General features: G+C 42.5%; 1 protein-coding gene across 1 annotated transcript in view; it reads right to left on the bottom strand.

Annotated features, from left to right (window-relative positions):
• The window catches only part of LOC309546566 (triggering receptor expressed on myeloid cells 2-like), a 37,178-nt gene that overhangs the window by 6,685 nt on the left and 12,571 nt on the right, over positions 1 to 17,922 (bottom strand). Inside the window, exon 3 of the mRNA XM_082246316.1 lies at positions 16,271 to 16,387. Within this exon, the coding sequence (XP_082102442.1) occupies positions 16,271 to 16,387 (117 nt within the window). The remainder of the gene's footprint in view (positions 1 to 16,270; positions 16,388 to 17,922) is intronic.

Below are 17,922 nucleotides of genomic sequence, written 5' to 3' on the forward strand. Positions count from 1 at the left end.
TTATTTTTATTCACTTTACTGCACTTTGTTAATCAACAACCCATACCAAGAGCTGTTCACTAGCTAAAAGGGTAGCGCAGTAAGCTTTTCTGTTCACAGTTGTCATAGGGACAGAAAGTGAGGTGAAATCTTCTGAACAGGGGTAGAGACAGCAAAAAAATGTTACAGGGGTGTTAACCCTTCCCTATTCTATCCAAAAAATGTAAAAATGATTCTTTTGGCTGGGCTACACTTAAAGCGGCGTTCCGGCCACAAAAAAAAAATTCAATGAACATACCCCCGGGACAGTCAGGGCTAGTACATTACACTAGCCTCTGATCTGTCCCGGTTCGCACTTACCTTTTAGAAGAAATACTCACTTTTAAAATTTCTTCTCCAGCGCTGCCATCTCAGGTGTGGGCAGCTTGAAGCCAGCGCGATCCTCTTCTGCGTCCTCTTCCGTCCTCTGCGGTCCCACGGTGCACTGCACCAGCCCCGCCGTCACTTCCGGGGCCGCAGCGTCATCCCTGCACAGCTTCTGGGCATGCCCCGAAGCTGTTTAGCAAGGTATGACGCGCCTGAACCGGAACTGACGCCGGGGCCGGTGCAGGCGCATTGATTCCTGGGAGCGATGACGTTCAGCTCCCAGGAATCATTGCAAAGCGGAAGCGACGGCGCGGGCCGCGCGGCCGAGGGAGGAAGTGGAAAAAAGGTGAGTAAATATTTCTGCAATTACAAGGTAAGTAAAAAAAAAAAATCGTAACTACCCATTTCTTTTTCAGGTGACAAATAGGAAGCGGATGGCCCAAAATCGACTATGTCGATTTTGTGGCCGGAACTCCGCTTTAAAAAATGTACCTGTTCCGACTTAATATTCAACTTAAGAACAAACCTACAGTCCCTATCTAGTTTGTAACCCGAGGACTGCCTGTACTTGAAACCAACTTTCCCTGGCTATCCTTTATGGGGCAATATGTTCAGACTTTCATTTTTTAATATATATGTATTTAGAACATTTTTGGGGAATCTTTTTTTACTCTCCTTAAACATGCTGTAAATAGAAAAGACAGAGCGCACAGCCTCCTAGTGCAACACCGTTTATTGTTTAAAATGAAAAGATAACAAAGTAACACTAAACTCACATTATGTTCAGAGAACAAGCACGTCTATGTGAAACCGTAGTGACTCTCCCATATGTAGGGTAGAGATGGCCTTGCGGTTCGCCCGGCGTTGGTTTGCGGAAAACTTTGCTTGTTCGCTACACGCCAAATTTTCGGACACATGGCGTCGTTCGCGGCGGCCATATTTATTTACATTGGGGAGAACTTTGGCCCATGACACAGCCGTCAGGTGGAACGGGACAGCCAATTGAAACATTCCAGCACATGGACAGTCCCCCTACCGTATAAATAGACCTGACCTGGCGGCCATTTCACATTCTGTTTTCTGCCAGTGTAGGGAGAGGTCTGCTGTGCTCATCAGGGAGAGTTTGCTAGACACATATAGCGCTGTGAAGATCCACAAAAGTCCTTTCCAGGGCTGGTATTTCGGTATAGGTCTTCTACAGTCTCTTTTCAGGTTAGGGACAGGTATCCTGTGGTTGCTTTAGGGGCAGTTAGAGATCGGCTGCAGTCACAAATCGCTCTGTCAATGTCCACAAAAGTCCTTCTCAGGGCTGGTATTTCGGTATAGGTCTAGTATCTTTTGAGCTTAGGGAGAGGTATCCTGTGGTTGCTGTAGGGGCAGCTAGAGATCGGCTGCAGTCGCACAGAAATCGCTTTGTCAATGTCCACAAAAATCATTTAAAATGTTCCAATGTCGTTTTAGGGTCTATTACAGCCTCTTTAACATTAGGGCCAGGTATCCTGTGGTTGCTTTAGGGACAGTTAGATATCGGCTGCAGTCGCACAGAAATCGGTTTGTCAATGTCCACAAAAGTCATTTAAAATGCTCCTATGTCGTTTTAGGGTCTATTACAGTCTCTTTAACATTAGAGCCAGGTATCCTGTGGTTGCTTTAGGGACAGTTAGATATCGGCTGCAGTCGCACAGAAATCGCTTTGTCAATGTCCACAAAAGTAATTTAAAATGCTCCAATGTCGTTTTAGGGTCTATTACAGTCTCTTTAACATGAGGGCCAGGTATCCTGTGGTTGCTTTAGGGACAGTTAGATATCGACTGCAGTTGCACAGAAATCGCTTGGTCAATGTCCACAAAAGTCATTCAAAAGTCATTTAAAATGCTCCAATGTCGTTTTAGGGTCTATTACAGTCTCTTTAACATGAGGGCCAGGTATCCTGTGGTTGCTTTAGGGACAGTTAGATATCGGCTGCAGTTGCACAGAAATCGCTTGGTCAATGTCCACAAAAGTCATTTAAAATGCTCCAATGTTGTTTTAGGGTCTATTACAGTCTCTTTAACATTAGGGCCAGGAGGGGGCGGGGCCCGGAAGTAGCCATGTGAGTGCGCTCAGCTAGGCTCTCAGCGGTGGCGTGCACCTCTCCCTGCTCGATCTTACATGGAGGTTGAATCCATGCCAGCCGCCAAGGAGGGATAGCGGTCTACTAAGCCACGGACAAGCCGCTCTCCTAGGAAGGTCCCACGGAGCGAGTGGAGAAAGGAGGTAGCGGTAGAGGGCGGGCCAAGAGGAACGGATCGGCGGGCTTCCCCGCGGGATCGGTAAACCCTGAACGGCACCGTCATCCGCCTGCTGCTTCCACCAAGCTCCGCCCTGGTAGTGAAGGGACCTAGAAGCGCAAAACGGAAGGCTCTAGACCGGGAAGGTCTCGCCGGCAGATCAGCCAGGTACTATCAGCAGAGTGGAGGGAAGGAGAACTCTGAGGCTATCTACCGCGGCGGACCCCAGGAGGACCTTGGAAGGGTCCACAAGAGGAGCTGCAGTGCCCTGGTAGACACGACCCCTCTAAAAACCCTGGCAAGCTCGTTTTAAAAGCTGCAGCACTAAGAGGATAAGTAAAGCAGACAGGAGAAAGCCGGCTGGTAAAATTGGATCCTCGGGAGGGATCGGGTCCCGTGAGTACTGTGATCTGTGTACTGTGGAAATTAAGGCAAAGTAATATGTTAAGTGTCACTGCGGTTATGGGCTTTACACTTTAAATGGAAGGGGAATGAATCAACATAGGCTAATATCTGAAAGAGTCTGGTTAAAACTCTAGCGGCTAGAAATTGATCTTTCTGGAATTATTTGGTGGTATATCAAGAGAATAAAGGCCCTCACACGGCTAGTATAAGAGAAAGACAGGAAAGGAAAGGATGACCCTCACTAAGAGAAGGAAAGGAAGGAAAAATACAGAAAAGACAAATACTAGCAAGCTGGAAGGTGAAATTGGTCGTTTTTTTACCAACAGCCAGAAATCGGCCGAAGGCGCAAAAATGGCATCAGTAAGCCCAGAAGCTAGTGACCGGCCTAACTCTTTGCTCACTTCCCCGAATTCAGAGAATAGTGTAAATAGCCCAGGATCTAGAAAAGGAGAGTCGTCAGCTCCAAGTACCCCTACACAGACTTCCACACAGATGTCTGAACTTAAAAAAATGCTACAAGTTTTACCAACAAAAGCTGACATTGAAAAAATGATAACTAGGCTGGAGGAAAAACAGCGTCAGGAACTACAAGGAGTCAAAAAAGATTTACAAAAAATTAAAACTCATTTAGCAGAACAGGAGGCCTCCACAAGCCAGATAAAAGAAAGACTTGTAGCATTAGAGGTAAAAAGTGACATCCAGAGAGAAATGGAAGATATAATACAACTGCAACTTGAGGACATAGAGAATAGGAGTCGTCGCAGTAACCTGCGATTGCGGGGGATACCGGAGTCGGTGAGTAGTGAAAAACTGGAAGGATTAGCGACAGGGATCTTTAAACAAGTTTTGAAGGAAAAATATCCGGAAAACTTCGAAATTGAGAGGATTCACAGAGCCCCCGGCCCCAGAAGAACAGATCTAATGAGACCAAGAGATGTGATTTGCAGGATACATCGCTATATGCATAAGGAACTTTTATCGAGAGCAGCATGGGAAACTAGGGATTTATTGGTGGAAGGAATGCCAGTGAAAATATATTCAGACTTATCCAAAGGGACGCTACGGAGAAGAGCTCTTATAAGACCCCTACTAGATTTGGCGAGGAAGGCGGGGTGTACATATAGATGGGGTTTCCCCTTTTCCGTGACATTTAGTAGAAACGGCCGTTACTTTAACCTTAAAACTTATCAAGATAGAGGGGCTTTTTTCCGATTCATAGAGTCGGACCCAATAGAGGTGATAAACTGGTTAGGTCGAATCCCGGGGGAAAGAGGCACGGAGTTTTCACAACAGCAAGAAGAGAGAACAAGAAAGAGAGGAGTAGACCCTGAAGAACTGTAATAACTAGGGAACTCCTCTGAGTGTTCTAAGTACTATGGCTTGTCCCTCATTTTTGTCCGAATGTTCGGAGGATCAATGTCCCTTTAAAATTGTATTTCCTCCCCCCCCCTTTTTTTTTTTTTTTTTTTTTTTTTTTTTTTTCAAAATTTTTTAAAAATTCTTTTTTTTTTTTTTTTTTCTTTTTTTTTTGCATTTGAAAGAGGGGTTTTTTAGATCCTCCCCTGTGTCTGGATCACATAAGAGAAAAATTTCTCCCCCCTTTTTTTTTTTTTTTTTTTTTTTTTTTTTTTTTTTTTTTTGCACTTGAAGGAGGGGGTTTATAGATCCTCCCCTATGTTTTGATTACATAAGATAAAAAATTTTTCCCCTTTTTTTTTTTTTTTTTTTCCTGCACTTGAAGGAGGGTTTTTTTAGATCCTCCCCTGTGTTTTGACCACATAAGATAAAAATTCTTTCCTTTTTTTCTTTTTTCTTCACTTGATGGAGGGGTTTTTTAGATCCTCCCCTGTGTTTTGATCACATAAGATAAAGAATTTTCCCCTTTTTTTTTTTTTTTTTTTTTTTTTTTTTCCACTTGAAGGAGGGGTTTTTTAGATCCTCCCCTATGTTTTGATCACATAAGATAAAAATTTTCCCCTTTTTTTTTTTTTTTTTTCCCTTCCCCCCCTCTTCGACTTAGCACACTTGTATTATGTAACATATTCTGAATATTTGTAGTATATTGTTTTAAACAGCTGGCGCAAGAGCCTTGAGAGATTCTGCTGTATAGTTATGTTATCAGCTAGTGGTAATTTTTCTTTGTTTTTTTTTTTTTTTGCTGTTTTCTTTTTAGGGAGTGGGAGGGGGGGCTGGACGTGGGTGGGGATGGGAGGGAGAGGGAGAGGGAAACCAGAGGTGGACACAAGTATAGGGTGGTCTCACCTGAGGCTATAAGGCTAGCCGGGCACTGGGGTCCCTCCCCTTTCCCCCACCAACTCTCGCCTATTTCCCATTGCCCTCACCTAACGGAGGGGGGGGGGGCGGGGTGAGGAAATGTGATGAGATCTGGGGGAAACCCCTATATATAGGATAATAAGAGGAAGAGAGTAATACGAACTGTTACATATCGGGATTTGGGGACATTGAAGGGACGAGGAGATAGTATGGGGGGGCGGAGGGAGAGGGGGGAGGCAGTTAAGTGTCCCCACCCTCTGCCTGCCATGGGTGGGGGGGGGGGTGGGGGAGAGAGGAGGAAAATATATTTTTTTTTTTTTAATTTTTTTTTTTTTTTCTCTCACTTTAAGGATGGTTCCTTTTTTTTTTTTTTTTTTTTTGGACCTCCCTTATATTTGGATTGCACAGATTTAGAATATTAAGTCCCCCTTTTTTTTTTTTTTTTCTCTCTCACTTTAAGGATGGTTCCTCTTTTTTTTTTGGACCTCCCTTATATTTTGATTGCACAGATCTAGAATATTAAGTCCCTTTTTTTTTTTTTTTAACTTTCTTCTGCTCTCTCCACTCCTCTGCTCTCTATCCCCCCCCCTTCAGGTTGTAATTATAGCTTGTATCCCTAGGCGGGAGACGGGGGTAGGGGGAGGCTTTACTTGGAGTGAGGGGAAATTGGCTTGGGCTTTACAAATTAAAAGATCGAAGATAGATCGAGCGGGAGGGGGCGCGGGAGAGCCCGCAGGGGAACACTCCGGGGCATATCGACCCACGGAGAAAGTCACACAGGTGGCACCCATAAAGTGCCGTGTGAAATAGGGATAAAATATTTATCCAAGGTGACGGGAGAGAGAAGCGGTCCTTAGGGTAGGACTGGTATCTCTTACACATCATTAGAGGGAGAGGGAAGGGGTGGTTTTTGTTTTTCTTTTTTTTTTTTTTTTTTTTTTTTTTGAGTATTTAGTGATCCACGGCTGTCGATGGAGGATTTAAAAATTGTGTCATATAACGTTAAAGTGGTAAATGTACCAGAGAAAAGACATATGCTAGTGACAGATTTGAGACGTTTGCACACCAGTGTGGCTTTCATACAGGAGACACATTTCAGGACAGATAAACTACCTTTTTTAAAAAATAAACACTTCCCATATGTATATCATTCTACGTACTCAAAATCGAAGTCAAGGGGGGTATCCATATTAATAGCAAAAGAGATTCCATGGACCCTTCAAGATAGTGTTCGGGACCCTGAGGGGAGGTTCCTATTTGTCAAAGGATTATTTGGCGATATACAAGTTACAATGGCAACGGTGTACGCACCGAATAACCGACAAGATAGGTTCATATATAGAACTTTAGGTGAACTGGTAAATTTTACGGAAGGCCAACTAATTATAGGTGGGGATTTTAATGTTCCTATGTCACCAAAAATGGATACTTCATCAGGGTCCTCAACACTTACAGGGGGAATGAATAAAAGGATTTTAAAAGCTTTACATGAGGCCCAATTGATTGAGGTTTGGCGCCTGCAACATCCATCCGAAAAGGATTACACATTTTTCTCTATACCACACAAGAATTACTCCAGAATTGATTTTTTTTTTATACCACATGGGCAACTTCAGGCAGTGAAAGAAACCGGAATAGAAAGTATCACGTGGTCCGACCACGCACCTATAACGCTAATATATAGCCTAGGAATAAACCCTACTCAGAGGGGGAATATGTGGAGGCTAAATGAGAGCTTATTACAGAAAGAGGAGATATTAAAAGAAGTAGAGGAAGAGATGAAAGCCTTTTTTGAGATAAATGATCTGCCTAGTTGTAGCATAGGAACGTTATGGGAGACTCATAAGACAGTGGTTAGAGGCATTTTTATTAAACACGGCTCACGTATTAAGAGGGAAAGGAATAAACAGCTGTCACAACTTGTGGAAAAACTTAGGACCCTAGAGATAGAGCATAAACAAAGCGCAGAAGACAAAACAATAGCAGAATTAAAATCAGTCAGAAGGCAAATAACAGACTTACTGCAGTTTAAAGCGAAGGCCGCAATACAAAGAGGGCATAAGCTAAATTATGAATCTGGTAACAAATGTGGAAAAGTGTTGGCTAGATCCATACAAAGACAGAAATCAAGGTCATATATTCCCCATATAACTACAGCAAAAGGTATTAAGAAATCCTTACCAGCACAAATACTGGGGGAATTTGAAAACTATTATACTGCATTATACAATTTAAAAGAAACGTCACCTAGGCAAAAAGATATGGAAAGTTATTTAGCTCAATCACAACTTCCCAAATTAAAGGAGGAGGATAGAGAATATCTAGAGACTAAGATCACCATTGAGGAGATACAACAAACACTAAAAACAATGAAACAGGGGAAGGCTCCTGGCCCGGATGGCCTGACAACAAGCTATTATCAGACATTGATCCATATCTTAGGTCCCTATTTGGAAAAATTGTATAATGCAACAGATGTAGAGGGTAAGCTGTCTAGGGACACGCTTACAGCTCACATTTCACTAATATTAAAAGAAGGGAAGGACCCAGCACAATGTAGTAGTTATAGACCCATATCTTTGTTAAATATAGATCTAAAGCTGTATACTAAAATCTTAGCAAATAGACTAGCAAGATCCCTCCCGAGCATAGTGCAGCTAGACCAGGTTGGCTTCTTAAGATCGAGGGAAGCAAGAGATAATACTACAAGAATATTGAATATTTTACAAGTAGTGAAGGAAAAAAAAATCCCTTGTGTAGTCCTGAGCACGGACGCCGAGAAGGCATTCGATCGTGTGGGATGGCCCTTTTTGTTCTCGGTGCTTGGTTACATTGGCTTAGGAAAGGTCATGCTGGACAGAATAGCGAGAGTATACACAGAACCAACGGCAAGGGTGAAAGTTAACGGGCTCCTGTCAGAAGCTTTTCCGGTAAGCAATGGTACAAGACAGGGCTGCCCATTGTCGCCCTTGCTATTTGCTCTGACAGTGGAACCTTTCTTGTGTAGGGTTAGACTTAACCAAGATATCGAAGGAATAAAAATAAAGGGAAAGCAATACAAGATAGCTGCATATGCAGATGATCTTCTATTTTCTTTGTCGAACCCGGGAATCTCGTTGCCAAACCTGATTCAGGAGTTCAAAAAATTTAGGACCATGTCGTATCTAAAGATTAATTATGGAAAATCAGAGGCAATGGGGGTGGGGATGCCAACGAACCAAGTTAACCTGTTGAAAAGCAATTTTTGCTTTAAATGGAAAGACGAAGCAGTAAAGTATTTAGGGACATATATACCGGCAAAGTTATCACAAGTTTATGACTTAAATTTTCCACCCTTGTTGAATATGACCAGGAAATTATTGGAACAATGGCAGGGAGGGTTGCATTCCTGGTTTGGTAAATGTAATCTATTAAAGATGATGATCTTACCAAAATTCCTCTACCTGATAAGAGCATTACCAGTGAAAGTCCCAAGGGCCTTTTTTAAGGCAACACATTCCCTATTTCTGAAATATATATGGTCTTATAAAAAATCTAGAATAGCGCGTAGAACTTTATCCTTGCCAAAGGAGAGGGGCGGGTTGGCAATCCCTGACGTTTACATATATTATCAGGCAGCTCAGGTGAGCAGAGTACTCGACTGGTGGCATCAATCAGAAAATAAAGTATGGATACAAATTGAACAGGCACAAACGAAAGTAGACCTAAAAAGGGCTTTGTGGTGTTATGAATCCCTGCCCAAGGACCTGAAACAACACCCAATAATTGGCAACACACTTCGAGTATGTACACAACCAAGCACATATAATAAATTGACAGAGAAAGAGTCACCTTTGTTCCCAATTCTGGGGAATCCCCAGTTTACCCCAGGTCTAGATACTAGACAGTTCCCAACATTGAGGAAAAGGAAGCAGGAACAAGCCTCGTCTTTTGTAATACAAAATAAATGGCCCACAGTAAACCAACTGGTGGATAGAAACGGACCATTTGATATATCCTTTTGGCAAGCGGTCCAATTACATCACTACTTGGTCTCAATATCAAACCCGGGTAGCTATGGTAGAAAACTAACGAGATTTGAAAATTACTGTGTAAAATCAGAGAACATATCACGCACACTATCGGTTGCCTATGACATGCTAATAAATCCAGAGGAACAACCGCAGCTCCCGTGGGTGGCAAAGTGGGCAAGAGATTTGGCAATCGATTTGTCGGGGGACCAGGTCCAGAGGATATTGAAACTTGCTTTTAAGACAGCTAGATGTACGAAGATTCAGGAGCTAAATTATAAGGTCATAACAAGATGGTACATCACACCCAAGAAAATACATACTTGGTTTCCGAGAGAAACAAATAATTGCTGGAGATGTAGGAAAGAAATAGGCACGGTGTTCCATATCTTCTGGTCCTGTCTTGAAATAAAGCCATTCTGGGCGGGAGTCAGGAATATTATACAGAAATTCACGGAACATAAGGTGGAGGAGGACCCGGGGTTTTTTTTGCTACATCTATCAGATATACCGGTAAAGAGATATGAAAGTTCTATCATCCCCTTCCTGGTTAATGCGGCTAAAGCATGCATTCCAGGCAACTGGAAGAAAACACAACCACCCGCATTAGCAGAATGGATAAATAGAGTAGAAGAAATGAGAAGAATGGAAGAGTTAATTGCTTTTTCACAAAATAGACAGGAGAAATACAAAAAAATTTGGGATCCATGGAACCACTTTATGGTTTCTGAAGAGGGTAATAATATGTTATAGGACAAGTTAGGAAGAATAGATCTGAGGAGAAGATGACTTCTCCTAATCGACAGCCGTGGTTCATAGGGGTTTAGAATTTTTTTTTTTTTTTTTTTTGGGGTGGGACGGGAAAGGGGAAAAAAAAGTGGGAAAAAATACAGGATTATAGGATAAATAAGATATAAAAAAAAAAGGAAGTAATAATAACTATTGTAATAGAGATGGCTTTTTATGCTGAAATGTTACATGTATGCATTGTTGGAAAATCCTGAATAAAATTCATATTTGAAAAAAAAAAAACATTAGGGCCAGGTATTTAGTAGTTGGATATCAATTCTGTATCCTGTGAATGCCTACCGTACCTCTAGCCATCAAATACTAAGTTTTTTGCTGTCAGTTCAAACCATGTGAGCTAATTTTTGCAGCCTATACAGGCCGACACTTACTTCTGTATACTGTGTGAATGCCTAATGTACCATCAACCACAGAATACTTTATTCTTAGCTGTCAGGTAAACGCATTGTGGGCTAATTTTTGGGGCCTTTCATGGCCGACACTTACTTCTGTATCCTGTGAATGCCTAATGTACCTTCAGCCACAGAATACTATGTTCTTAGCTGTCAGGTAAACGCATGTGGGCTAATTTTTGGGGCCTGGAATGGCCGACACTTACTTCTGTATCCTGTGAATGCCTAATGTACCTTCAGCCACAGAATACTATGTTCTTAGCTGTCAGGTAAACGCATGTGGGCTAATTTTTGGGGCCTGGAATGGCCGACACTTACTTCTTTATCCTGTGCATGCCTAATTTTTCAGACTGGAAATGAAAAACAATGGGTTTGTAAAGGTTCCGCCAAATTGTGGAATGGATGCGGACCCATTTTACAGATGTGTGAATGGACCCTATATGTATTAGACAATGTATTTACCGGCTGCTGTCAGTCCTGGCTGATTTATGAAAGAAATATATATATTTTTTGCTGTAAAAAAAAATAAAAAAAATTTAGGGCAACTTTTTCAATTGCAATACTTCTTTTATGACATTGTCCATGTGCTGGGACTATTTGTGCACAGCGAGAACGTCTTTTGTGGCTGCAAATAGGACCTAAAGGTTTTTAAAGTTCGCCTCCCATTAAAGTCAACGGGGCCCGCCGCGAACTCGCAGTTCGCGGACTTTTGAGAAAGTTTGCGGCTGGCGTTCGCGAACCGCCCCGGCCGATGTTTGTCCATCACTAGTGTAGGGCTCCAGGCTGGAACCAGGGTAAGCTGACATGGGAGAGCCACTACAGTTTCACATAGATGGGCTTTTTCTCTGAACACAATGTGAGTGTTTAGTGTTACTTTACTGTTTAAAATTTAAAGACAACAAATGCAGGGGCGTACCATGGGGTTGGCCAGAACAGCGCCCGCACGGGCGCAGGCCGAGGGGGGGGGCCAAATCACTGGCAGTGTAGTGTAGCAGACGCAGTGACTTACAGATCCTCCATGCAGCCTGCGCCCCCGGCGGCTGGCGCCCCCCCCTGCTCCAAGGGCCAGGCAGGAGATGACAGTCTGTGTCGGAGCTCGGTGCGATGGACGGCTACTACCCTCGTCACAGTGCTCCGCCCACATGACCTCATCAGTTGGCTCCTAGGCAGCTCCAGGCTGGTGGATGAATACAATTTCTCTGCAGTGACGGAAGACCTGCCCTGGCTGGCCTCTCAGGTACCAGAAGCATTCTCTCCCTGTCACCCCCTCTCCCCCTGTCACTCCCCCTCTCTCCCTGTCACCCCCCTCTCTCCCTGTCACCCCCTCTCTCCCTGTCACCCCCCTCTCTCCCTGTCACACCCCCTCCCTCCCTGTCACACCCCCTCTCTCCCTGTCACCCCCTCTCTCCCTGTCACCCCCCCTCTCTCCCTGTCACCCCCCTCTCTCCCTGTCACCCTCCCTGTCACCCCCCTCTCTCTCCCTGTCACCCTCCCTCTCTCTCCCTGTCACCCCCTCTCTCCCTGTCACCCCCCCTCTCCCTGTCACCCCCCCTCTCTCCGTGTCACCCACCTCTCTCCCTGTCACCCTTTCTCTCTCCCTGTCACCCCCCTCTCTCCCTGTCACACCCCCTCTCTCCTTGTCACACCCCCTCTCTCTCCCTGTCACACCTCTCTCTCTCCCTGTCATACCCCTCTCTCTCCCCGTCACACCCCTCTCTCTCCCTGTCACACCCCTCTCTCTCCCTGTCACACCCCTCTCTCTCCCTGTCACACCCCTCTCTCTTCCTGTCACCCCCCTCTCTCTTCCTGTCACAAGCCCATCCCCCATACAGTTGGTAAACACTCCCCTAGGCTCACACTTAACCCTTTGATCATCCCTAGGTTGACCCCTTCCCTGCCAATGTTATTAATACAGTAATGGGGGGATATGATCAACATGTATAAATACATAAGGGGTCCATATAGTGAACTTGGTGTTGAGTTGTTCAATTTAAGGTCAACACAGAGGACAAGGGGCATTCTTTACGTCGTGAGGAAAACAGATTTCGTCTCCAAATACGGAAAGGTTTCTTCACCGTAAGAGCTGTAAAAATGTGGAATAGACTCCCTCCAGAGGTGGTTCTGGCCAGCTCACTAGATTGCTTTAAAAGAGGTCTGGATTCTTTCCTAGGTGTATGTAATATACATGGGTACTAAAATAATTTTAGGTAAAGTTAAACCAGGGAATATCCGATTGCCTCTCAGGGATCAGGGAGGTATTTTTTCCCCCTGCTGTAGTAAATTGGATCATGCTTTGCTGGGGTTTTTTCACCTTCCTCTGTATCAACTGCGGGTATAGGATTGTGTATATGGGATTGTATGGTTGGGTTTTCAAAACATTTTTTTTTTTTTTTGGTTGAACCAGAAGGACTTGAGTCTTTTTTCAACCTGACTAACTATGTAGCTATGTAACAGTAACAGTGCATATTTTTTGCACTGATTACTGTAGTAATGTCACTGGTCCCCCCAAAAGTGTCAAAAATGTCAGGGGTCCGATCTGTCCGCCGCAATGTTGCAGTCCCACTAAAAATCGCAGATCACCCCCATTACTAGTAAAAAGAAAAAAAAAACAATAAAAATGACATAAATCTTTCCCGTAGTTAGTAAACGCAATAACTTTTGCGCAAACCAATCAAAATACGCTTATTGGGTTTTTTTTTTTTTTACCAAAAATATGTAGCAGAAAACAAATTGGCCTAAAATGTTAAAAAAATTTAGATTTTTAAATTTTTTTTTGAGAATTTCATATAAAAGAATGTGAAAAATATTGTTATTTTTTCAATACGCTTATGGCGATTTTTTCTTTTTTTTAAGAAAAATATGTAGCAGAATACAAATTGGCCTAAAAAGGATGAAAATTTTAAAATTTTTAATTTTTTTTGGGGAATGTTGTATAGCAGAATGTGAAAAATATTGTTTCTTTTTTTCAGAATTGTCGCTCTTTTGTGGTTTATAGCGCAAAAAAAAAAAAAAATATTGCACAGGTGATCAAATACCACCAAAAGAAAGCTCTATTTGTGGTTAAAAAAAGGACATCAGTTTTATTTTGGTACAGTGTCACACGACCGCGCAATTTTCCATTAAATTATCACAGTGCTGAATCGCAAAAAATGGCCTGGTCATTAAATCCCTTCAGGCCAGAAGTGGTTAACCACTTGCCGACTGCCTAACGCCGATCTACGTCGGCAGTCAGCCCCTCACAGGCAAAGTGACGTAGGGCTACGTCACTAGCTTGTGAGGGTCTAGGGAGCGAGCGCGCGCCCCCGGAGGCGCGCTCCCGCTCCCGCGTGGTCACGGACCCCCCCGCGCGTGTGACCGGCGGACCCGATGTCCGCCGGTCACTCGTTGATCGGCGGGGGAGAGGGAGAATGTCAGGCAGCTTGTGTAAACAAGCCACCTGTCATTCTCCTTGCTGTTAGGATACTGATCACTCGGATCTAGTATGTAGATCCGTTGATCAGTGTCCATACAGCTCAAGCCCCAGCCAATCACAGTAGAAAGCACGCCCCTAGGGATACACACAGCCCCTCCCTCCCAAATAAAGTTAACCCCTTCACTACCAGTGTATTTTTACAGTAACAGTGCATATATATAGCACTGATTACTGTAGAAATGTCACTGGTAACCCCAAAAGTGTCAAAAATGTCAGTCAAGGGTCCGATCTGTCCGCCCCAATGTCGCAGTACCGCAAAAAAAAATCGCAGATCGCCGCCATTACACGTTAAAAAAAAAACAACAAAAATGACAGAAATCTATCCCTTTGTTAGTAAACGCGATAACTTTTGCGCAAACCAATCAAAATACGCTTTTTGCGATTTTTTTTATCAAACATAGGTAGCATAAAACAAATTGGCCGAAAAAGTTCTTTTTTTGTTTATAGCGCGTGATCAAAAAATCGCACAGGTGATCAAATACCAGCAAAAGAAAGCTCTGTTTGTGGGAAAAAAAGGACGCCAAATTCGTTTAGGTACAGCGTCGCACGACCGCGCAATTGTCCGTTAAAGTCACGCAGTGCCGAATCGCAAAATACCCCCTGGTCGGAATGGGGGTAAAATCTTCCGGGGCTTAAGTGGTTAAGGACAATTCTGATTGTTTAGGATCAACTAATTTTATTGGGGTTTTAATTTGTTCTTACAGACTCATTGGACTCAAGCGCTATGTTGATATTTTTTGTTTAATTTATTTTTTTTACTTTCCTTCACTATGTGTCTCTCGTGAGCTATTTTCACTGCCCTGATCGTGCTCTTAACATTTCTTTCTTTCTTTGTAATATTGGAATGCCAGAGGTGTCCCCTCGGCCCTATATTTTTTAAAGGACAGGTTTCTTTTCTCTTTATTGTGCCTTTTTGCATTCAAATTCAGCCACCCAGATCTTTTATTTTTTTTTTATTTTTGTTGCCTATTTGAATACATTGGCTAATGCTATTAATTAAAATGCTATTAAAGCGCTCTCACTTTTCGTCCATCTTTTTTGTTTCTAGAATGTCTTCCCATTAAATGTCAACTACATTGTGTAATTGCAATGATATCAATCAGTTTTACTAACACATGTCAACGTTGCAATATTGGGTCGGGCCATTGTTTCTTTTTGACCCTAGTTGCAATCATTTAAAATCATTTTTCCACATTTGCAGTCAAATTTGAGAGAACCTAGTTCCCATTTAAACAGTATACCTAAACAAAAAAAGTTAAAATGTTCCTTTTCTTTTTAGATGTTTGTAAGGGTGAGTGTTCATGGTGGACACTAAGAATTTCTGAAGTCTCACAGTGGCTTTGTCCCCACACAGACCAAGCTATACATCATTGCCATACAGTGCAGGAGAGCAGGTTGTAAATGTTTAACCCCTTAGTTAGGATAAACTGCGTTCACATCTAGTTTACAGCTGATAATGAAAAAATAGTGAACACAGTCCAGACGGGGTAATTATGGTAAGCTTTACTCCACAGCCCCCTCGTAAGCATTACAAAGAATGTACGGATTTTTAAGCAAAAAAGGCACTTGAAAAGGTAACCAACAATTATTTTTTTCTTTATGCTTTGGTAATGGAAACATGTAAAAAATATAAAGCTGAGCTCCAGCCTTCCCTTTGGTCTTGCAAAGCTGTGGAAGCAGCAAGTCAGATGAAGCCTGCCTCCTTTTTTGGATGGAAAACATCCAGCACCATCCAGTACTTTTCTCCTATGCCTTACTGTCCCTGGCCACCCCTTGCATTTATTAGATTTAAGTTTTTTAAATCCTGCAGACTCAGCATCACATGTGGCCATTATCTAGGGCAGTCTGCATGCAAATGTAGCCTGCCTAGAAATTCAGACTTCTCCAAACTGACACCCACCAATGTGGCATTTTGATGTCATTCCACTCCCTGTATCAGAGATTAGGGCTCTTGAGAGGAGTAGGGTACAGTGAAGTCGGGTATTGTGATGTTTTTTAGGAAGCCATTTACAACATCTTGCTAGCCCCTCCCACCAGCCATGATCTGGCTGCACTGCATAGAGAAGCACAAAGATCCATTGATAATGTTTCTAGGTCTAAATTAATGTATGCACAGAAAATGTAAATGTAAAATACCATTAGCATGTTGATGGGGTTAGAGGAGGAACCAAGGAAGACTGAACTTCCCCTTTAACAATGCAACATAAAACACAAGAGTGGCACCCTGGTCAGATGCCTTGCAACATGAAAAGCCCTAATCCTTTCAAGCATAACATGGTTTGCCTCCATTCTTACTTTTCTGTCTGAATTTTCCACCAGCTGTAGAGCAGTCCCATCACTAGCACTTTGCAAAGCAGAAGGCTGCTTCCAAGAATGAACAGCATCAAATTGAGTTGATTGTCAGACTGTGACCTTTAAAATAGGAAACACATAATGACTTATTTAATAAAATGCATTTAGAAACCTAACTCAACTCACTTTTTCAGCTTTGTCCCACTCAAGAGTAGCGATCACTTCAATGCACATGGTACCTGAAGATATGCGCATTACAGTGTGCTTTAAATCATTTTACAAGGCCCCCAATGCATATATTCAGTAAGTCAATAGAACACGACAATGCACAAATGTGGGTTGCTTGCAGTACACTACTTTTCCAAAACTAGTGCATATACAGTATTTCACAAAAGTGAGTACACTCCTAACATTTTTGTAAATATTTTATTATATCTTTTCATGTGAAAATGTCCAAATTGGGCCCAATTAGCCATTTTCCCAACCCTGGTGTCAAGTGTTACAAGGTCTCAGGTGTGAATGGGGAGCAGGTGTGGTAAATTTGGTGTTATCACTCTCACTCTCTCATACTGGTCACTGGAAGTTCAACATGGCACCTCATGGCAAAGAACTCTCTGAGAATCTGAAAAAAAGAATTGTTGTTCTACATAAAGATGGCCTAGGCTATAAGAAGACTGCCAAGACCCTGAAACTGAGCTGCAGCACGGTGGCCAAGACAGTGGCAACCTGTAAAGCTCTGGTGAACTCCATGCCCAAGAGGGTTAAGGCAGTGCTGGAAAATAATGGCGGCCACACAAAATATTGACACTTTGGGCCCAATTTAGACATGTTCACTTAGGGGTGTACTCACTTTTGTTGCCAGTGGTTTAGACAGTAATGGCTGTGTGTTGAGTTATTTTAAGGAGACAGCAAATGTACACTGTTATACAAGCTATACACTCACTACTTCACATTGTAGCAAAGTGTCATTTCTTCAGTGTTGTCACATGAAAAGATATAATATATTTACAAAAATTTTAGGAGTGTAGTAACTTTTGTGAGATACTATATATTTTCTATGTGTATTCACCTATTCAGAATCAATAGGCTGCCTTAATGCAATATTGTTTAACACATGAAAGCACATAGTTTGCCTATTAAGGAGATTTCCTTTCACTTCCTATTCTGTGTGAATCTTGGAAAGGAAGTGAGGAGAAATCTCCCTAATTGACCATACATGTAGCCATATAATCCTGATGGAGGCACTAAACCTTCCTCAGCAAAAAAAATAAAAAAATTATTTTCTGTGGACTATGTCATTTTTGGGGGTACAGTATTTCCTCTAATTTCCTATTCTGTATGACTCCCAATAAATAGAAAGTGAGGAGAAATCTCCCAAACAAGGATGCAGATATCAAGAAAAAAGTGTCGGCTGTTATAAGAAGATGCTGAAGTTGGTCTTTCAAGTGTATTTAAACCTTTTCAAAAATGTGTTTTGTATAGAGAGTGGAAAGGTAAAAACAGTTTTTTATCTGTGTACCTACTGGGGAGATTCCCATTCACTATTTGTCCCGCTGACCTTTGTCTCCAGTACAGTATGTGATGGGAAATACAACATTTTTAGTTGTCACAGGGACAAGAGATAAAGGGAAATCTTTCAATGGTCTGAGAAGGAA

The sequence above is a fragment of the Pelophylax lessonae genome (genome assembly GCF_965119305.1).
Source record: "Pelophylax lessonae genome assembly, chromosome: 2".
Lineage (NCBI taxonomy): Eukaryota > Metazoa > Chordata > Amphibia > Anura > Ranidae > Pelophylax > Pelophylax lessonae.